Below are 19,483 nucleotides of genomic sequence, written 5' to 3' on the forward strand. Positions count from 1 at the left end.
TTTTTAAAGAATTGAGTATTTACAGGCAGTTGTCTATTTCGTAGCATTGGGTATTGATCAAGAGTCACAAAGAGATGAAGACAGCTGAGCATTGTGCACCCTTTACTAAAGAAATTGTATGTGTTGAAAAGACTTCAAGGGGTATTCCGGTTACAACAATTTACCCCCTATCCGTAGGGTATGTTCACACCTAGTTGTTTCAGACGTAATTCGGGCCGTTTACGCCTTAAATTACGCCTGAAAAAACGGCTCCATTACGCCTCCAAACATCTGCCCATTTCTTGCAATGGTATTTACTGTGTTCTGTTCCCACAAGGCTTAATTTTACGCGTCGCTGTCAAAATACGGCGCGTAAAACGACGCCTGCGAAAAAGAAGTGCAGGGCACTTCTTGGGACGTTTTTGGAGGCGTTTTTCAAACAGCTCCAACAACAGCCGTAAAATACACAGCGAAAAAGGCGAGTTGTTACAAAAACTTCTGAAAATCAGGAGCGGTTTTCGCCTGAAAACAGCTCCGTATTTTCAGACGTTTTTGCTCACTGCGTGTGAACATACCCATAGGGTATGTTCACAAACTAGACTAAAAACGTCTGAAAATACGGAGCTGTTTTCAAGAGAAAACAGCTACTGATTTTTAGACGTTCTTTAAGCCACTCGCGATTTTCGCGACGTTTTTCACGCTGTTTTTTTACGGCCGTTTTTTGAGCTGTTTTCAATAGAGTCTATGAAAAACAGCTCCAAAAACGTCACAAAAAGTGACCTGCACTTCTCTTTCACGGCCGTTTTTCAAAACGGCCGCTTAAAAAAATGGGTCGTCGGAACGGAACAACTTTTCTTCCATTGCAATCAATGGGCAGATATTTGGGGGCTTTCTGCTTCCAATTTTCAGCTGTTTTCGGCCCGAAAAACGGCCGAAATAGGTCGTGTGTACATACCAGTAAACTTGTGCAAGTGATTCATAATGTTTGTATTTGGGGGGTAATTGCAACTCCAGATTTCAGCTCAGAATAAAAGGGTTTTCTAAGGGCCTGTTCACATCAGTGTCGGGTTCCGTTCATGGGTTCCGTTAGACCTTTCCGTCAGGGGAACTCATGAACGGAAAGCCAAACGGAAACCGTAGCTTCAGTTCGCATCATTGATTTCAATGGTAATTCTTATATTTCATATGGTTTCTGCTTGTCTTCGTTCCGTAAGGTTTCCAATTTTTTGGCAGAAACAATAGCGCAGTCGACTTACAGGTACAATTACACATTCTGATTTTGAAGAAAACCCGCACCGAAATCTGCATGTTACATGCGGATTTTGATGTCGATTTTGGTGCACCTTTTATCTTTTGACTTGCAAGGCATTAAATCCGTTGTGAAAATTTTCTACAAATCCACAATAGTATTGGCATGCTGGGACTTAAAAAATCCACACCATGCTTTCAATTCTGCGCTGATTTTTTTGGCTGCATTTGGTGGGGTTTTTAAAACCCATCAACGTTATGTACTATAAATTGCTATAGATTTTTAGTGGGGAATCTGCACTGAAAATCTGCACCAATTCCACAGTGTGTGCGTTCACACTACAGAGGGTTGATACTGTACAAACCACGGACACCCCGACAGTCACTAATTCCACAAAATCCAGCAAAAAAAACGTATGGTCTAAAAGCTCACTATACCCCTCGATAAATTCTTTGAGGGGTGTAGTTTGCCCAATGGGGTCACTTTTGGGGGTTTCTACAGTTTTGGCACCACAAGACCTCTTCAAATCCGACATGGTGCCTAAAATATAATCTAACAAAAAGGAGGCCTCAAAATCCACTAAGTGCTCCTTTACTTCTGAGGCCTGTGTTCCAGTCCATTAGCACACTAGGGCCACATGTGGGATATTTCTAAAAACTGAAGAACTTGGGCAATAAGTATTGAGTTGCATTTCTCTGGTAAAACCTTCTGTTTCACAGAATTTTTTTTTAATAAAAAGGACTTTGAGAAAAAGTCTCTACTTTGCTTTAAATTCTTGTGAAACATCTAAAAGTTCAATAAACTTTCTAAATGCTGTTTTGAATAATTGGAGGGGTCTAGTTTCTAAAATGGGGTGTTTTATGGGGGTTTCTAATATATAGGCCCCTCAAAGCCACTTCAGAACTGAACTGGTACCTAAAAAAAGTGGCTTTTGAAATTTTATTCATAATTTAATATGAGAAATTGCTGCTTATGTTCTAAGCCTTGTAACGTCCGAGTGAAAAAAAATGTTCAAAAAATGATGCCAACATATATTAGATATATGGGAAATGTGAACTAGTAACTATTTTGGGTGGTATAACCCTCTGTCTTACAAGGAGATGCATTTCAATTCAGAAAAATTCAATTTTTTTTCTGATTTTCTCTAAATTTTGCTAATTTTCACAAATAAACACTGAATATATTGACCAAATTTTACCACTAACAAAGCCCAATGTCCCACGAGAAAACAATCTCAGAATCACTTGGACAGGTTTAAGCATTCCGAAGTTATTACCACATAAAGTGAAATATGTCAGATTTGAAAAATGGGCTCTGAGCCTTAAGGCCCAAACTAGGCTGTGTTCACACGACCATGTTACGTCCGTAATGGACGGAACGTATTTCGGCTGCTGATCCCGGACCGAACACAGTGCAGGGAGCCGGGCTCCTAGCATCATAGTTATGTACGATGCTAGGAGTCCCTGCCTCGCTGCAGGAAACTGTCCCATACTGAAAACATGATTACAGTACGGGACAGTTGTCCTGCAGCGAGGCAGGGACTCCTAGCGTCGTACATAACTATGATACTAGGAGCACGGCTCCCTGCACTGTGTTCGGTCCGGGATCAGCGGCCGAAATACGTTCCGTCCATAACGGACGGAACATGGTCATGTGAACCCAGCCTTAGGGGTTAAGGAGTAGCCACTAATTCTGAAGCAGGGAACCATCAGCTCCCTGCTTCAAAATTAGTTCAGAGCGGAGGAGCAGAGGGAGCTCCTCCACTCGCCAAGGACTCCCTGGGCACAGAGTTACTTGAAGCGCTGTGCTTCTGGAAGCCCTTGACGGTACTGTCCATATATGGACAGTGACATCAGTGGCTACTCCTTGAGCGGAAACCCCGTTGCCGACTCTGGCCAGGGATTCTGCTCCAGTAGCAGCCATTGACATCACTGCCCATATATGGACAGTAACGTCAAGGGCTTCCCCGAGCAAAGCGCTTAAAGTAGCGCTGTGCCCGGGGAGTCCTCGTGAGCGGAGGAGCTCCCTCTGTTCCTCCGCTCTGAACGAATTCTGAAGCAGGGAGCTGATGGTTCCCTGCTCCAGAATTAGGTTGACAGCGGGACAAACTCCCGGGACTTTCCCGCTGAATCCGGGACGGTTGGGAGTTATGAGTTTGTGACTAGAAAATGTTTAAAAAAAAAACAGTCTGGAAAGCATTTTAAGGTCATTTCTTTGGGCTTGGATCAGAACACAGTAAGGCCAGGATCACATACACACTTTTGATGCAGTTTTTGATGTGATTTTTGACTTTTGAACCAAAGCCAGAAATAAATCCAAAAGGAAGGAAAGGTATAATGAAAAGACTGATGTATCTCCTTTCTTTTGTATCCACTACTGTGTTTGGCTCAAAAAAGTGAGCCAAAGGCTGCATCATTCAGAAAGTCACAATAAATCCCAGAAGTTGAGAGCTAAGACAAGCACTTCATGCATGCAAATCTGCCGATGTGTCTGAAAAAATCAGTTTAGCAAAAAATACTGAACAGTATTACAAAGAGTAGTAAGTCCAGGACCACCATCAGGATAATGTTACCCCCCAGTGTGCTGCAGAAAGAGCTGCAATATAGCGGAGTTAAGACTAAGTTCACACTACCATAAGTATACTTTTATCTCTCTTCCATCGGAGGAAGATAGGATCGGAACATTAAATGGATAGCAATGGTTCCGTTAGTATTCCCTTGATTTAAATGTTTAATTCTTTTACTTCAGTTGCTTTCCGTTTGTCTCCGTTTGCTAGGTTTCTGTTTTTTTAACAGAAACCAGATTTGCAGTCTGCAGAACTTTTGTTTCCGTTCAAAAAAACGGAAACCTAGCGAATGGAGACAAACGTAAAGCAACTGAAACAAAAGAATTACCATTGAAATCAATGGTAATTCTAACGGAACCGTTGCTTTCTGTTTAATGTCTCGATCCTCTCTTCCTCTGACAGAGAGGTAAACGTATACTAACGCTAATGTGAACTTAGCCTTACAGAAAAGAGCTCCTGTGTATGTGTGTACTAATCACTATTCACTCAGCTATTTTGTATTATTCTCACAGAATTTAATAGAGAGCCACGCAAATGAGAGTATTTTCTCGCGCAAAATCAAAAACGGCTGAAAATGATGAAGCTGTTTTCAAGGGAAAACAGCCTCTGATTTTCAGCTGTTTTTGTAGCCGAATACGGTTTTTTTAAGGCGTTTTTTTTAGTTGTTTTTGGAGCTGTTTTTCAATGGACACAATGAAAAACAGCTAAGAAAAACAGCTCAAGAATTGACATGCTCCATCTTTTTACGGGGCGTCTTTTTAAGCTCCGATTTTTAAAAAAGCAGCATAAAAAAATGCCCTGTCTGAGCTAAACGCCGTTTTCCACATTGAATTCAATTGGCAGATGTTTGTAGGCGTTTAGCTAGAGTTTTTCAAGGTGTATTTCAAGGCGTTCACGCCCCAAAATACCCCTAAAAACTCAGTGTGTGAACATACCCTAGTTCTTTCCTATTTCTGCATGCTATCACCATTTCAGGCCAATTTCTGCTGCACAACATGGTCACAGGACTCAAATTCTCCTGAAAGGGAGGGTTTCAGAGGTGGGACCCCCACCTTTCTGAATTTAATGGCTTACCCTATTGATATGCCATAAATGTCAGAAGACGATTTTAAGTTTGAGAATCGTTTTTCTCTTTTTTCACATCGGTGATAGTCTAAGTAACTTTATTCCAAGAACAAAAGCGGTAATTAAAATATGGTTTTGTATGGTAGCTGTCCAACTATCCGCTGTCAGCTCCTTGCTACCTTTGAGCCTCCAACTGTCTGTGACAAGCTTGAAGCTTCCAGTCTATTACGAACTGTGTCATCTGGTCTGTATCCATCTGTCAAGGTACCATCTGCCAGTGCCTGTTCCAAGTCCACAGGGCCAGCCGCTACTCTCACCAGAACCACCTCATAGGGTAGCGACCTGGTAGTCTCATCGCAGCGAAGTCCAGATCCCCATATGGGAAGGGGTTAAAGTGTAAGTTAGATAACGCCCTAGAGCCACCAAGCCAAACCGGTGAAGTAGCCTAGTGGGTCCACAACCCGCTGGTCGTAACAATAACTATGTAAAACAACGTTGGCCTGCCCTGAGCACCTTTGCCAGGTCAGTTTAGATAAAAGAAAAGAGCATTGCTGTATACTGAAAACAGGGTTTGAGTTTATTTATTCTACAATAAACAAAAAACCTTGTTTGCACATATGTAGTCTGCATTTGACCAATTATGTGACTTCTAGGGCCAGATCTCACACACACACACACACACACACACACCCACACACGCGCAGGCGCACACACACACACACGCGCACGCATGCACGCACGCACGCACACACACACACCATTTTGATGCTTTTTTTGGCTCAGTTACAAGCAGTAGATCCAAAATGAAGGAAACGTACAAGGAAAAAAAACTGATGAATTTCCTTTAGTTTGTGTCCACTTCTAAGTTTATTTCCACAGAGATATGACCCAGGTAACTGGCGGGCAAATCAATTAATAATAGTACCACATTGCCATTAGGCAAAAAAAAGCGCGTGCGCGCGTGTGTGTGTTTTCTATATACCCGAGGCTGTGTTCCCCATTATGTGGGGTCCCTGCACCGGGTGGTACATTATAGGTGCTTTTCTGGTACATTTAATTCTCTTTCAATACCTGCATGGGTAAGTTGTACCTGCCAGGTTTATTTTTGGCATGTCAAATATCTACATGCCATCCCCTTTTACTTGCAATTTGTGGTGCTTGTGGGTTTATCTTTCTTACAATAGTGTTTCTGCTGTGATCACTTTGTTGTTCAAGATAGGTGGCACCTGTAATGTTACCTACTCTCTATATCATACCTCCCAACTTTTGAATTTGGAAAAGAGGGGCATTTTAAGCCACGCCCCTAACCACGCCCAATATCCCGCATTAACACATCAAATCACGGCCAGATCCTTCTGCAAATAACACGCGCACATTCTCACTGCGGATCTCTAGACTGTCTGGATATCACAGATATTATGGATCCGGTTATATCGTCTTTATGTTACTTTTCCTATCTTGGGTAGAACATTTGATCAACACGGTGGTAGCAGCTGCAGGACAAACCAAAAGGCTGAGAACGATGAAAGTCTTTAGGAAGACCCTGTGGTTGATGACTTTTCAATTGACAGGTAGCAGAGTTACATGATGGGGATTTTTTTTTCCAGTTGTGTAACTCTGCTACCGGTGAATGGAAAAATCATCCACCAGAGCCCCCCTGTAGATTGCTCCACACACAGCTCCCCTGTAGATAGCTCCCTGTAGGTAGCGCAACACAACCCCCTTATAAGTGGTAGCCGGCCCTACTGCTGCCACTCTCTTCTCTACTTTCACTCACCATCAGAAGAAGGCAGGAGTCTTGCGGCGTTCTCACTTGTGTCCATGCCGGCCCGGGAGTGGACCAGTCCAGTCACCTGACCGGTCATCTGACCGGTGAGGTCAGATGACAGGTCAGGTGATTGGACTGGTCCACTCCCGTGCCGGCATCGATCCCAGTGAGAACACCGCCACAAGAATCCTGCCTTCTTCTGATCGATGCTGCAGACGTCTGCCATGCAGGGCGCCTGTCAGCAGCGATCAGCTGTTTTGATACAGCTGCAGCGCCCAGCGGGACATTCTGCAGACCGCCCGAGACGGCGGGACAGAGGTGAGAAACCGGGACTGTCAGTTGGGAGGTATGGTGTAGAGACGCCGTTATGGCATCTAACCACAGGTTTATGTGTGTCAATTAGGTGGTGAGTACAATCCTGCTGTATACACTGTATACCCTATTACACACAGCTGACCTCCATTTGATGTGATTAGGGCCTTATTTACTATTATGGCACTGTTTGACTGCACTACATACTTCACAGTATGTACAGTGAAGGAAATAAGTATTTGATCCCTTGCTGATTTTGTAAGTTTGCCCACTGTCAAAGACATGAACAGTCTAGAATTTTTAGGCTAGGTTAATTTTACCAGTGAGAGATAGATTATATTTTAAAAAAAAGAAGAAAATCACGTAGTCAAAATTATATATATTTATTTGCATTGTGCACAGAGAAATAAGTATTTGATCCCTTTGGCAAACAAGACTTAATACTTGGGGGCAAAACCCTTGTTGGCAAGCACAGCAGTCAGACGTTTTTTTTGTAGTTGATGATGAGGTTTGCACACATGTTAGATGGAATTTTAGCCCACTCCTCTTTGCAGATCATCTGTAAATCATTAAGATTTCGAGGCTGTCGCTTGCCAACTCGGATCTTCAGCTCCCTCCATAAGTTTTCGATGGGATTAAGGTCTGGAGACTGGCTAGGCCACTCCATGACCTTAATGTGCTTCTTTTTGAGCCACTCCTTTGTTGCCTTGGCTGTATGTTTCGGGTCATTGTCGTGCTGGAAGACCCAGCCACAAGCCATTTTTAATGTCCTGGTGGAGGGAAGGAGGTTGTCACTCAGGATTTGACGGTACATGGCTCCATCCATTCTCCCGTTGATGTGGTGAAGTAGTCCTGTGCCCTTAGCAGAGAAACACCCCCAAAACATAATGTTTCCACCTCCATGCTTGACAGTGGGGACGGTGTTCTTTGGGTCATAGGCAGCATTTCTCTTCCTCCAAACACGGCGAGTTGAGTTAATGCCAAAGAGCTCAATTTTAGTCTCATCTGACCATAGCACCTTCTCCCAATCACTCTCAGAATCATCCAGATGTTCATTTGCAAACTTCAGATGGGCCTGTACATGTGCCTTCTTGAGCAGAGGGACCTTGCGGGCACTGCAGGATTTTAATCCATTATGGCGTAATGTGTTACCAATGGTTTTCTTGGTGACTGTGGTCCCAGCTGCCTTGAGATCATTAACAAGTTCCCCCGTGTCGTTTTCGGCTGAGCTCTCACCTTCCTCAGGATGAAGGATACCCCGCGAGGTGAGATTTTGCATGGAGCCCCAGATCGATGTCAATTCACAGTCATTTTGTATGTCTTCCATTTTCCTACTATTGCACCAACAGTTGTCTCCTTCTCACCCAGCGTCTTACTTATGGTTTTGTAGCCCATTCCAGCCTTGTGCAGGTCTATGATCTTGTCCCTGACATCCTTAGAAAGCTCTTTGGTCTTGCCCATGTTGTAGAGGTTAGAGTCAGACTGATTAATTGATTCTATGGACAGGAGTCTTTTATACAGGTGACCATTTAAGACAGCTGTCTTTAATGCAGGCACCAAGTTGATTTGGAGCGTGTAACTGGTCTGGAGGAGGCTGAACTCTTAATGGTTGGTAGGGGATCAAATACTTATTTCTCTGTGCACAATGCAAATAAATATATATAATTTTGACTATGTGATTTTCAGTTTTTTTTTAAAATATAATCTATCTCTCACTGGTAAAATTAACCTAGCCTAAAAATTCTAGACTGTTCATGACTTTGACAGTGGACAAACTTACAAAATCAGCAAGGGATCAAATACTTATTTCCTTCACTGTATATAATATACATAGTTGCCAACATTTGAATTTTTTTTCTAGGGACACTTAGGCCTTATTCACACGAACGTGTGCGTTTTGCGCGCGCAAAAACGCTGCGTTTTTTGCACGTTGCAGTTCCGTGTGTCATCAGTGTTTGCTGCGTGATTTTCACGCATTTGCCATCCTTATGACACACGGTTTTGATGTTTAGAAAAATAAATGAAGGAAGTGCTTTTATTTTTTCGGTCATTTCTTTAACTACTGTTGCGCGAATCACGCGCGACACATGGAAGTGCTTCCGTGTGCTGCGCGTGATGCGCGAAAAACGCCCAAGTATAGGACATGTCGTGAGGTTTTACGTAGCAGACACATGCTGCGTGAAAATCACGGAATGTCTGAACAGCCCCATTGACTAACATAGGTCCGTGCGACGCGCATGAAAATCATGTTAAACACATTCGTGTGAATAAGGCCTTAAAGTGTGACGTTTTCTATGGGTGTGTCAAATGGGGTGTGGCTCATCCGGTGGGTGTGGTCAGTGGGCGTGGTTTTCTTTCCAGAATTTCTGCATACAAATAAACTAACAAAAATTTCTGCACTAGTTTGGCTGACAACTACTATGGTGGCAAGTATCTCTCTTGTTATCCGGTTGTTTACAGGCAGGTGATGTCTCACTTTATCACTAGGGCTAGGCGATATGTGCTAACCACTACAGGCAGTGTAAAAACCAGCATAGATAGGGCCACACTCAGTGCCACTTGTAGATGGTGCACCACACTGCTCCCGGTAGATATTGTCACACACTGCCCCCTGTAGAAATTGTCACACACTGCCTCCTGTAGATAATGTCACAGTGTCCCCTGTAGATAGTGCCACAGTACCCCCTGTATATAGTGCCACAGTGTGCTCTGAAGATAGTGCTACATTGCCCTCTGTGGATAGCGCCACAGTTCCTTCTGTAGATATTGCCACATACGCCCCTGTAGATGATGCCATGCCACACAGCCCCCTGTAGATGATGCCACATAGTCCCCTTGTAGATGATGCCACATGACCCCCTTGTAGATGATGCCACACAACCCCCTTGTAGGTGATGCCACACAACCCCCTTGTAGATGATACCACACAGCACCCCTGTAGATGATACCACACAGCCCCCTGTAAATGATGCCACATACTCCCTCCTGTAGATAGTGCCCCACACACCGTTGTATATACCCCCCTTCCTGTAGATAGAGCCATTGTGGCTCCCTCTAGGAGGGGAATCCCCAGCCAGAGCATTGAGACGCTCTGGTCGGGGATTCTTCTCCAGGAGGAGCATCTGACTTCACTGTCCATATATGGAGAGTGACGTCGCCAGGGGCGCGCTCTATGAGCGGAATTCTTGGCCAGAGTGTCGCTCTAGCTGGGGATTCCGCTGCAGGAGGAGCCCCTGACATCGGTATCCTTATATGGACAGTGACGTCAGGGGCTCCCTCTATGAGCACCGCTCTGGCCAGGGATTCAGCTCCAGGAGGAGTGAATGTCAGAGCAAGAAGTGGATAGTTTCCTACTCTTACATAGTTTTAATTGTATCTGTGTCCTGAGGACAAAGATATAATTGAATGTGGCAGTTGCCGGGACACGTCACGGGAAAATAATTTGCTGGGACTGTCTCTGTAAATTCGGAACAGTCCCGGCAAATTTGGGACTGTTGACAGCTATGAATATATGAAATCACTGTTTGCACATGAATTTGGTAGAACACATGGCTTTTATATAGAGTGTACACATATAGATGCATATATTTTTGTATCCCTCAGTATTTATTAACCTATGTAATTTGCTGAATTATTCACTGTAACTCTAGGGTAGACATAACCATTCCTGTATGTCACACATTGCTTGAGAAAGATCCCTCTTGGGTTGAAGTGTTGCTGGGGTGAATAAAACACACAATTTTTTTTCTATTCACAACTTGGAGTGCTGCCTCTTTTTTTTGCCTTTTGTGCCTATGGACTCGTAGCCTGAGTCTGAGAGGATTGAGTTGCACCCATCAACTGGAGCAGTGCTGCTTTCTTTTTGCTTGGTATATGTATATACATATATACATATATATATATAACTTTTAATAAAACATACTGATTATTCAGCATCAGAAAACATACCATTTTAAATTAAGTATGTGATTTATTATAAGTTGTATAGTTAAAAGTTCGGATTTATTTATGTAATATATATATATATATATATATATATATATATATATATATATATATATATATACGCACACATATATATTATATAATTAAAACATAACTATTAATAATATAACTTTTAACAAACCACACACTAAGGATATGTTCATACAGAGTTGTTTGCAGGCTGGAAATTCTGTCTCAAAATTCCATCTGGAAGATAGGGCATGCCGCTTCTTTTTCTCCGCCTCCCATTGAAATCAATGGGAGGTGTTTTCGGACATTTTTTGGCGCGTTTTCTGACTCGGTTTCCGCGTCGAGAAAGTGTCAAAAAACTGTGTGTGAACAGGGCCTTAAAATGGGGTCATGTCCACTGGGAAAGTGGACCCACTGGGATAATCTGGTTTTTGCTGGATTATCAGAAGCTCAACTAGACACAGACACTGGATATGTCACGGACACTGGACACAAATACTGGACTCGTAAGGGATACAGATTTCCGGGAACTGGATAGGGAAACCTTCGCAGGCTAACTCTGAGTTAGAACTAACATTGCTCAGGCCCTGAGGAAGTGGGCAGAGTTCCTTAAAAAGTCCAGGGTGTGCTGGGATAGGCTGGGAGCAATATTCCTGGTGCGCGTGCTGGGCCTTTAAGAACAGGGGCAAGCGCGCATGCACACCCTGCATGCATAGGTCAGAAAAGGAGGAAAATGCAGAGAGCCCTGGCATCCCTGGGCAGATATACGCCAGCGCTGAGAACAGGCAAGTTGGCGGCCGCTGGGTGAGTGAGATCTGCACCCGCCTGCGCTACAAATGGTATGCACACTGATGCTGAATAATCAGTATAAGTTTTACCACTAAAAGTTTTATATATATATATATATATATATATATATATATATATATATATATGCATATGCACATACGCCCACACAAAGGAGCACCTAGAGGATTTTGGGGCCTCCTTTTTATTCGAATATATTTTTGGCACCATGTCAGGTTTGAAGAGGTCTTGAGGCGATCAGCCTGTGGCACTGCTGAGGTGTTATGGAAGTCAGGGTTGTTTCAGCTCATCTGCATTTTTGGATCTGGTGTCTCTCCTCTTCGTCTTGGCGAGTTTGCTGGCCAATCAAGCACAGTGATACTGTGGTTATTAAACCACACCGCACCTGCAGTGTATCGAGCGAGCTCCGCACGTGAGCCTGCTCCAAACATCACCCCCCGCGCTCCATGGGTTGGGAAGGGGTTAAGGATGCGGTCAGGGGGGTCTGGCGCAGCCAGGCCCCTTGACTGCCGACTATAAGATGCAGGGACTATTTGGCAAGATTTATACTTGCTAAAAAGTGCATCTTATAGTCCAAAAAATAAGTTTTATTAAAAAAAAAGCGTCATTCAGTTGCATTTTTGTTCCCAACAATAAAAAATGCAACAACAACACACAATGTGAACTCACCTAAATGAGAACAGTCATGTTGATTACTTTGTTCTATGCTTTCAATTTGCGCTTCTCACAGCTACGACCTGATGTTATGTTTTGTTATCAAACTCTTTACTAATCTTCCATATAATGAAGTTGCCCTGGTGGTGAGAAATCCTCTTTATCACCCAAGAAGTTGAAGTAACTCACGTGAAGGCACTGTGTCATCTTGGGGGACAAAGTTGAGATTGACACTCACATACATAACACCTAGCGAACCTTGTTTGGATTGGGTGTTGCATTAAAAAAAAGATTTTGAGATAGACATTTCCTCGTTTTTTCTGAAATTAGGAACACAGCATTCAGGAATGTTAAGAAACTCTAGGTAAATTGGTATGTAGTTAATTCAAGTCTTATTACCTGTGTGTGTTCTCTGATGTGCCTTGAGATGTGAGCTTTTGGTGTAGACTTTAGTGCAACCTAAATAAAAATCACAATACAAGTTAATATTAAGATTGAAAACGACAGAAAATATAACTGAATACTATTACAAAAGAAGCATGTGCAGTATACAATACCCACTTAATCCAAGATAAAACATTGTAATTTTTATTGCTTGCAGAGAATCTCTTATGGCACACACACACTTTGCCTCTGTCAGAGACTATGTTAAAAATGTGATTTAAGAGGAACATCTAGTTTGCCTAAATAGTACTAAATAAGCCCAATGGTATATAATCAAAGACAGACATCACTTTTATATGTAGAAGTTTGTTTATGTTAAGGCCATGTACACATTAGAGAAAATTATCTTTTTCCCCAATACCTTTGAAAACAAATTTTCTTTTTTTTTTTTTTTTAAATAAAACAGTCTATCAGTGTATTTAGTGCAACTTTGTAATTACTATTTAATTAAAAATAATTTTTACTTTTTCAGGTACAGCTGCTTTGTATCCTGGATACAGAGCAGCTGTATCATGTGCGAAAACATGTATCCGTCAAATCCGCCCAGTGACGGGTACAGTGACAGCTGGTCACGCAAGATCCCCCTGTTATCGATCACATCTAAGTTATGAACTTAGATTTGATCGATAATATTTAGATCAACACGCAGGACCCGCTGTCACTGAACCCGTCAGTGGGCTGATCTGACAAATACAGGTTTCAGCGCACGATACAGCCGCTCTGTATCCAGAATACAAAGCAGCTGTACCTGAAAAAGTAAACATTATTTAAAAAAAAACAAAAATGTAATTACAAAGTTGCACTAAACACACTGATAGACTGTTTTATTTTAAAAAACAAAAAAAAGAAAATTCGTTTTCAAAGGTGTACATAACATTTAAGAAAATAATGGTCACAGTGGGATAACACGGATCCACTGAAGACTGAAAAAACTATGCCAGGTCAGATCAATTTAGTTTTACTTCCGCATCATGTTAATGAAAGAGTCACAAACAGCAGTCTATGGAAATGTGTAGCATGTGGTGGTAATATTTCACATCCATTACTTGAAATCATAGATTTTTTCAGCTCAACAACATAAAATAAAATGTGTAAAAATAAATATTTTGGGAAAAACTGAGGAATGCCTAGGCTCTGGACAATCTCTGCACCCGTTGACAAGGTGGATTAATTCCAGAAATCCACCACTTGGGCAACCTATGGACCAATAGGTGTACTAGATTATTAAACAATAAAAGCAGCAGTGGCATCAAGGGACTTTGATCAAGAAAGTTTATCATTTATTTCATCATATTTCTTCATATAATTTGCATAAGTGACTTTATATGTTTTAAAACATATTTTATTTCATTTTGTTGTGGAGATGTCTGTGGTACCATGGGCAAAAAAAGCACATGTTAGCAACCTCCCTTATCCCAATTCAGAATACATGACTACTCGGCCAAGCGGGCATTTGTATGGGTAGATCGGGAGGCAGCAACGTAACTACCATAGCGGCTGCTATAGGGCGCGTGGCATGAAGATTCCCATGCGGGCCGCCATCACTGGCCCTCCCCGAAGCCCCATGACCCAAGCTATGGCTGCTACAGCAATAGCGACTCCACACTCAGTAGTATCTCCGTCCTTAGGATGCAGATACTATTGATTGCTATGGCAGAGCAGCTAGGTATCTCCCTACTCTGCCATGTACTAGGCTACAGTGTTAAGAGGGGGGAAAACTAGGCAATTGCCCAGGGCCCCCATCCTGCAGGTGCTACGGGGCCCGAGGCGGCCCACATCGCCCAGCCCACAACATTTATGGGCCGGGCGGCATGCCCGCCATGAATACTATAGGCTGCGACTATAAGGCACTGGGAAGACTGCCTGCGCAGGCTGGCGTGATGACGTTACTGCATCACGTTGGTCTGCACAAGCGTCACTCCCGGAGGCTGTGCAGCGCTCCGTCCATTGTGGGAACGGGCAAGGTAAGTTCAATAGAAAAAATTGGGGGGGGGGGGCTGTGTGGCAATATATAGGGGGGATTGCTGTGTAGCACTATATACAAGGGGGGCAGCCGTGTAGCACTATATAAAAGGGAGGGGGTACTGTGTGGCACTGTATACAAGGGGGGCTTTGTGGCACTATTTACAAGGGGGCTGTGTGGCCCTATACACAAGGGGGAGCTGTGTGACACTATATAAAAGGGGGCTGTATGGCACTATACCAAGGAGGGGCTGTGTGGCACTATATACACGAGGGGCTGTGTGGCACTAAACACAAGGGAGAGCTGTGTGGCACTATATACAAGGGGGGGCTGTATGCCACTATACCGAGGAGGGGCTGTGTGGCACTTTATACAAGGGGGGCTGTGTGGCACTACACCGCGTTCCAAATTATTATGCAAATGTTATTTTTCGCTGATTTTCCTAAATAGTCGATGCAAATGACAGTCAGTATAATCTTCAAGCCATCAACCGTTGGAGTATAATGCAAATTTTATTGAACAAATCTCCTAATGATAACAGATTTTTTTTTAGAAGTAAAAAACTCAAAATGCACTGTTTCAAATTATTATGCACAACAGAGATCAAAACATTTTAAAGGTTGTAAAGAGAACTAAAATGGTAATTTGTTGAATTTGCAGCATCAGGAGGTCATATTTACAGAAATCAAAAGCTCTTTCAATAAAAAAAAAAACGTAACAGGCCAAGTTACATGTTAACATAGGACCCAGGGGCGTAACTAGGAAAGACTGGGCCCCATAGCAAACTTTTGACTGGGGCCCCCCCTCCCCTGGGTGTCACACAACCCCCCCTTGTAGATAGTGCCTTTTTTACAGCCCCCCCTGTAGATAACGCCATATAGCCCCCTCTGTAGATAGCGCCATACATCCCCCTGTAGGTAACACCATACAGCCCCCCTGTAGATAACGCCATACAGCCCCCTCTGTAGTGAACGCCATACAGCCCGCCCTGTAGATAACGCCATACAGCCCCCCTGTAGATAACGCCATACAGCCCCCACTGTAGAGAACGCCATACAGAGTCCCCCCTGTAAATAACGCCATACAGCCCCCTTTGTAGATATCTACAGAGGGGGCTGTATGGTGTTATCTATAAAGGGGGCTGTATGGCGTTCTCTACAGTTGGGGGCTGTATGGCGCTATCTACAGGGGGGCTGTATGGCGTTATCTACAGGGGGCTATATGGCGTTCTCTACAGAGGGAGCTGTATGGCGTTATCTACAGGGGGGCTGTATGGTGTTACCTACAGGGGGATGTATGGCGCTATCTACAGAGGGGGCTATATGGAGTTATCTACAGGGGGGCTGTGATTTTCACGCACCCATTTACTTCAATGGGTGCGTGATGCGCGAAAAACGCAGAAATATAGGACCTGTCGTGCACTGCCCCATAGATTAGCATAGGTCCGTGCTACGCGCGTGAAAATGTGCTGTAATCACTTACCATATTTTTCGGTTTATAAGACGCACCTGACTATAAGACGCACCCAGGTTTTAGACAACATAAAATAGGAAAAAAATTACATATTTTACGACTTTTACTACTTTTACAAAGCAAAAACTATTTGTTAAAAAAAATAATTTGTTCTGTTTCACAACATTCTGAGAGCCATTTTTATCACTTTTTATTTCATTCTTTTTTTTTATTTTTTACATTGTGCTTGGGGAAAAATGGGAAAAGGTTTTTTTTTTAACTTGTAATATTTTTTTACACTCCTGAAAATGTATCTAACTTTTTTTTTTACACATTTTATTAGTTCCCCTAGGGGACTTGAACCAGCGATCATTAGATCGCTGGTACAATACACTGCAATACATGGATGAGTTACGGAAACAGCGTAACTCGCTGAGCTATGCTGTTTCTGTAACTCCCGTAGTAGTGAATGGCAGTTACAGAAGCAGCTTAGCATGCTACGCTGTTTCCTTAATTACTATTCAGTTCTATGGGAGTTACGGAAACAGCATAGCTCAGCGAGTTACGCTGTTTCCGTAACTCGACCATGTACGCTGTTTTCATAGCTACCGAGTTCCGGATACATGACTCCCATTCACTTCTATGGAAGTTACGGAAACAGTGTAGCACAGCGAGCACTTATTATTCAGTAACGGTATGGGGGTATTATTCAGTCATTATGTGGTTATGATGTGGCAGTATTATTTAGTAACAGTATGGGGGTATTAATCAGTCACTATGGGGTTAGGGTTTAGGGGTCTTATTTAGTAACAGTATGGGGGTATTATTCAGTAACAATATGTGGTTATGGTGTGGCGGTATTATTCAGTAACAGTATGGGGTGTTATTCAGTCACTATGTGGTTATGGTGTGGCGGTATTATTTGGACCTTATATTTCTGTTGTATTGTCAATACTGGTCTTATAATATTGAGTTGTGTTTAGTAACAGTATGCAGGTAATATTTTATCTAGTATAGTGTTATGATTTAATAACTGTATATGTCTATAGATAATATTTTTTTGTAAGAGGGAGGACATATGCTTTGGGGCTTACAACACTCCTGGACGCGCTAGAAATCAGCAATGCAGTTCTCTGCACATGCACCTTCTGAATTGACTGCATTATTGATACCATAAGGGTGTTTTCATATAAGCGTTTGGTTTCCGTCTACTGCTCTATTTTTCCCGCCAAAAAACCTTAAACCTTAAAGAACAGAGACAAACGGAAACCATTTGCAACGAAAACATTACCATTATAATCAATGATAATGCAAACGGAAAGCTATGGTTTCTGTGTGGTTTCTGTTCATGGGTTCCACTGATGGAAAGGTCTGACGGAAGCAATCAATGGAACCTGACGCAGATGTGAACAGGCCCTAATTCAGCATTTGGGGCCCCACTTTTAAATTAGCCCAGGGCTATACTTTGTCTAAAACCAAACCTGGCTTCAGGCCACGTTCGGCCTGTAGCCTATCAGGCGCAGGGACAGGATCCCAGCGCAGACTGGCATGATGACGTCACTGGATCACGCCGGCCTACGCAAGGATTCCGTCGGTGCTGATTTGCTCCATTTGTTCGTTTGGGCCTAAGTGAGTATGAAGTTTTTTTGTTTTATTTGTATGGGGTTCGCTATATATATATCTACAAGAAGGGGGGCTGTATGGCGTTATCTATAGGAGGGGGGTCGCTATATGGTGCTATCTACAGGAGGGGGGACTGTATGGCGCTTTCTACAGGGGGCTGTATGGTGCTATCTACAGGGGGTGCTTTATGGTGATATCTACAGGGGGCTGTATGGCACTATCTATAAGGTCGAGGTGGGTGCGCTATCTACAAGTCGGGTGTGACACTGTCTACAGGGATGCTGCATGGCACAATCTTTGGGGGGCTATATGGCACAATCTACAGGGGGCACTATTCACAAGGAGGGCTGTCTGTGGCACCGAGGGGAGGGGAGGGGCCCAGTCAAAAATTTGCTATGGGGCCCAGTTTTTCCTAGTTACGCCCCTGTCGGGAGGAATAATTGTCGGCCGAACAAACAATCTAATGTGTATGCCCAGCCTTTAGAGCTAAACTTATTAACATGTATAAATATTTGTGTGGTCAATACAAAGAACTGGCAAATATCTTGTTAATTACAAGAACTGTACAAAGGGCCAGGGGACATATTTCACACAAATTAAACATCAACATAGGAATGGGTTCTTTACAGTTAGACTAGTTAAACTATGGAATGCCCTACACCAAGAAGTAGTAAAGGCAGATACTATGACAGAGTTCAAAAAAGCGCCAGGTCCTTATCTAATGACAAATGGTATTGAGGGTAATTAATTTAGCATTGAATCATCTTTAATTTATCTGAGAAAGGTTTAACTTGAAGAACGTGTCTTTTGTCAAAATAAGTGACTATGTAACGTATATGTGGTTTCGTTTTTTAAAAGCTCGTGTAAGCTGGAATATTTCTATATTAATTTGCATATGTGCTCCTCATAAGAAAAGTAAATGTGCCTCAGAGTTTGGCAGTTTTGAAATTACAGAATGTATTGCGCGCATTGGTGGCATACACATCACAATACAATAGGGAAATTCTAAAGAAAAAAGAGGGTACAAGCGGTGAGTGAGTAAGTTATATTAAGAAATATGTATGTAAGTTGATGAGTTTAGATGTGATAGATATTATGGTGGTCCTATGTGTTAGACAGACACAGGACCAGCTCTCAGCCGAGCCGTCAGTTCAGCTAAACTGATGGAATCTAATCATAGTGAACAATACAGCTTCTATATATAGAGGATAGAGTCTGCATAAAAAAAAAAACTAAGCAAGATTTTTAATAAAAGTCAATTAAAAAAGTGTTCATAAGCACCTGAAACATTGATATAATAATTAAAAAAAATGCTTGCAAAGTGTACACACTATAGTCTTTAAGGGATGAACCACAAAATTATACAGGATATTAGTAAATAATTCCATTTACAAGGAAAACTTCTGCCTCAAGGGGCTCGTTTTGTTTTCTCTGGATCATTACTGCAGGATAATAAGTTTAACTACAGATGTAGCCGTCTTTATCTTGACCTTTAACTCATTAAATACACAGCGGCTAGATCCTTTATCTTGACTTTTTCAATGACTTTTCAATGGCATTTTTTGTGTGATATCAGGCTGCAGCAAGTTATCAGAGATAATATAAAGATGGCTACATCTGTATATTCACTTGTGTCTTCGTATCTTT

At 42.5% G+C, this 19,483-nt stretch overlaps 1 protein-coding gene across 1 annotated transcript in view; it reads right to left on the reverse strand.

The window, feature by feature from the left end:
• LOC142658658 (Krueppel-like factor 5) overlaps positions 1-19,483 on the reverse strand; it is an 88,934-nt gene that overhangs the window by 16,199 nt on the left and 53,252 nt on the right. The window contains exon 3 of the mRNA XM_075834250.1: positions 12,754-12,813. Coding sequence (XP_075690365.1) covers positions 12,754-12,813 — 60 coding nt within the window. The remainder of the gene's footprint in view (positions 1-12,753; positions 12,814-19,483) is intronic.

This window comes from Rhinoderma darwinii, chromosome 8 (genome assembly GCF_050947455.1).
Source record: "Rhinoderma darwinii isolate aRhiDar2 chromosome 8, aRhiDar2.hap1, whole genome shotgun sequence".
Classification (NCBI taxonomy): Eukaryota; Metazoa; Chordata; class Amphibia; order Anura; family Rhinodermatidae; genus Rhinoderma; species Rhinoderma darwinii.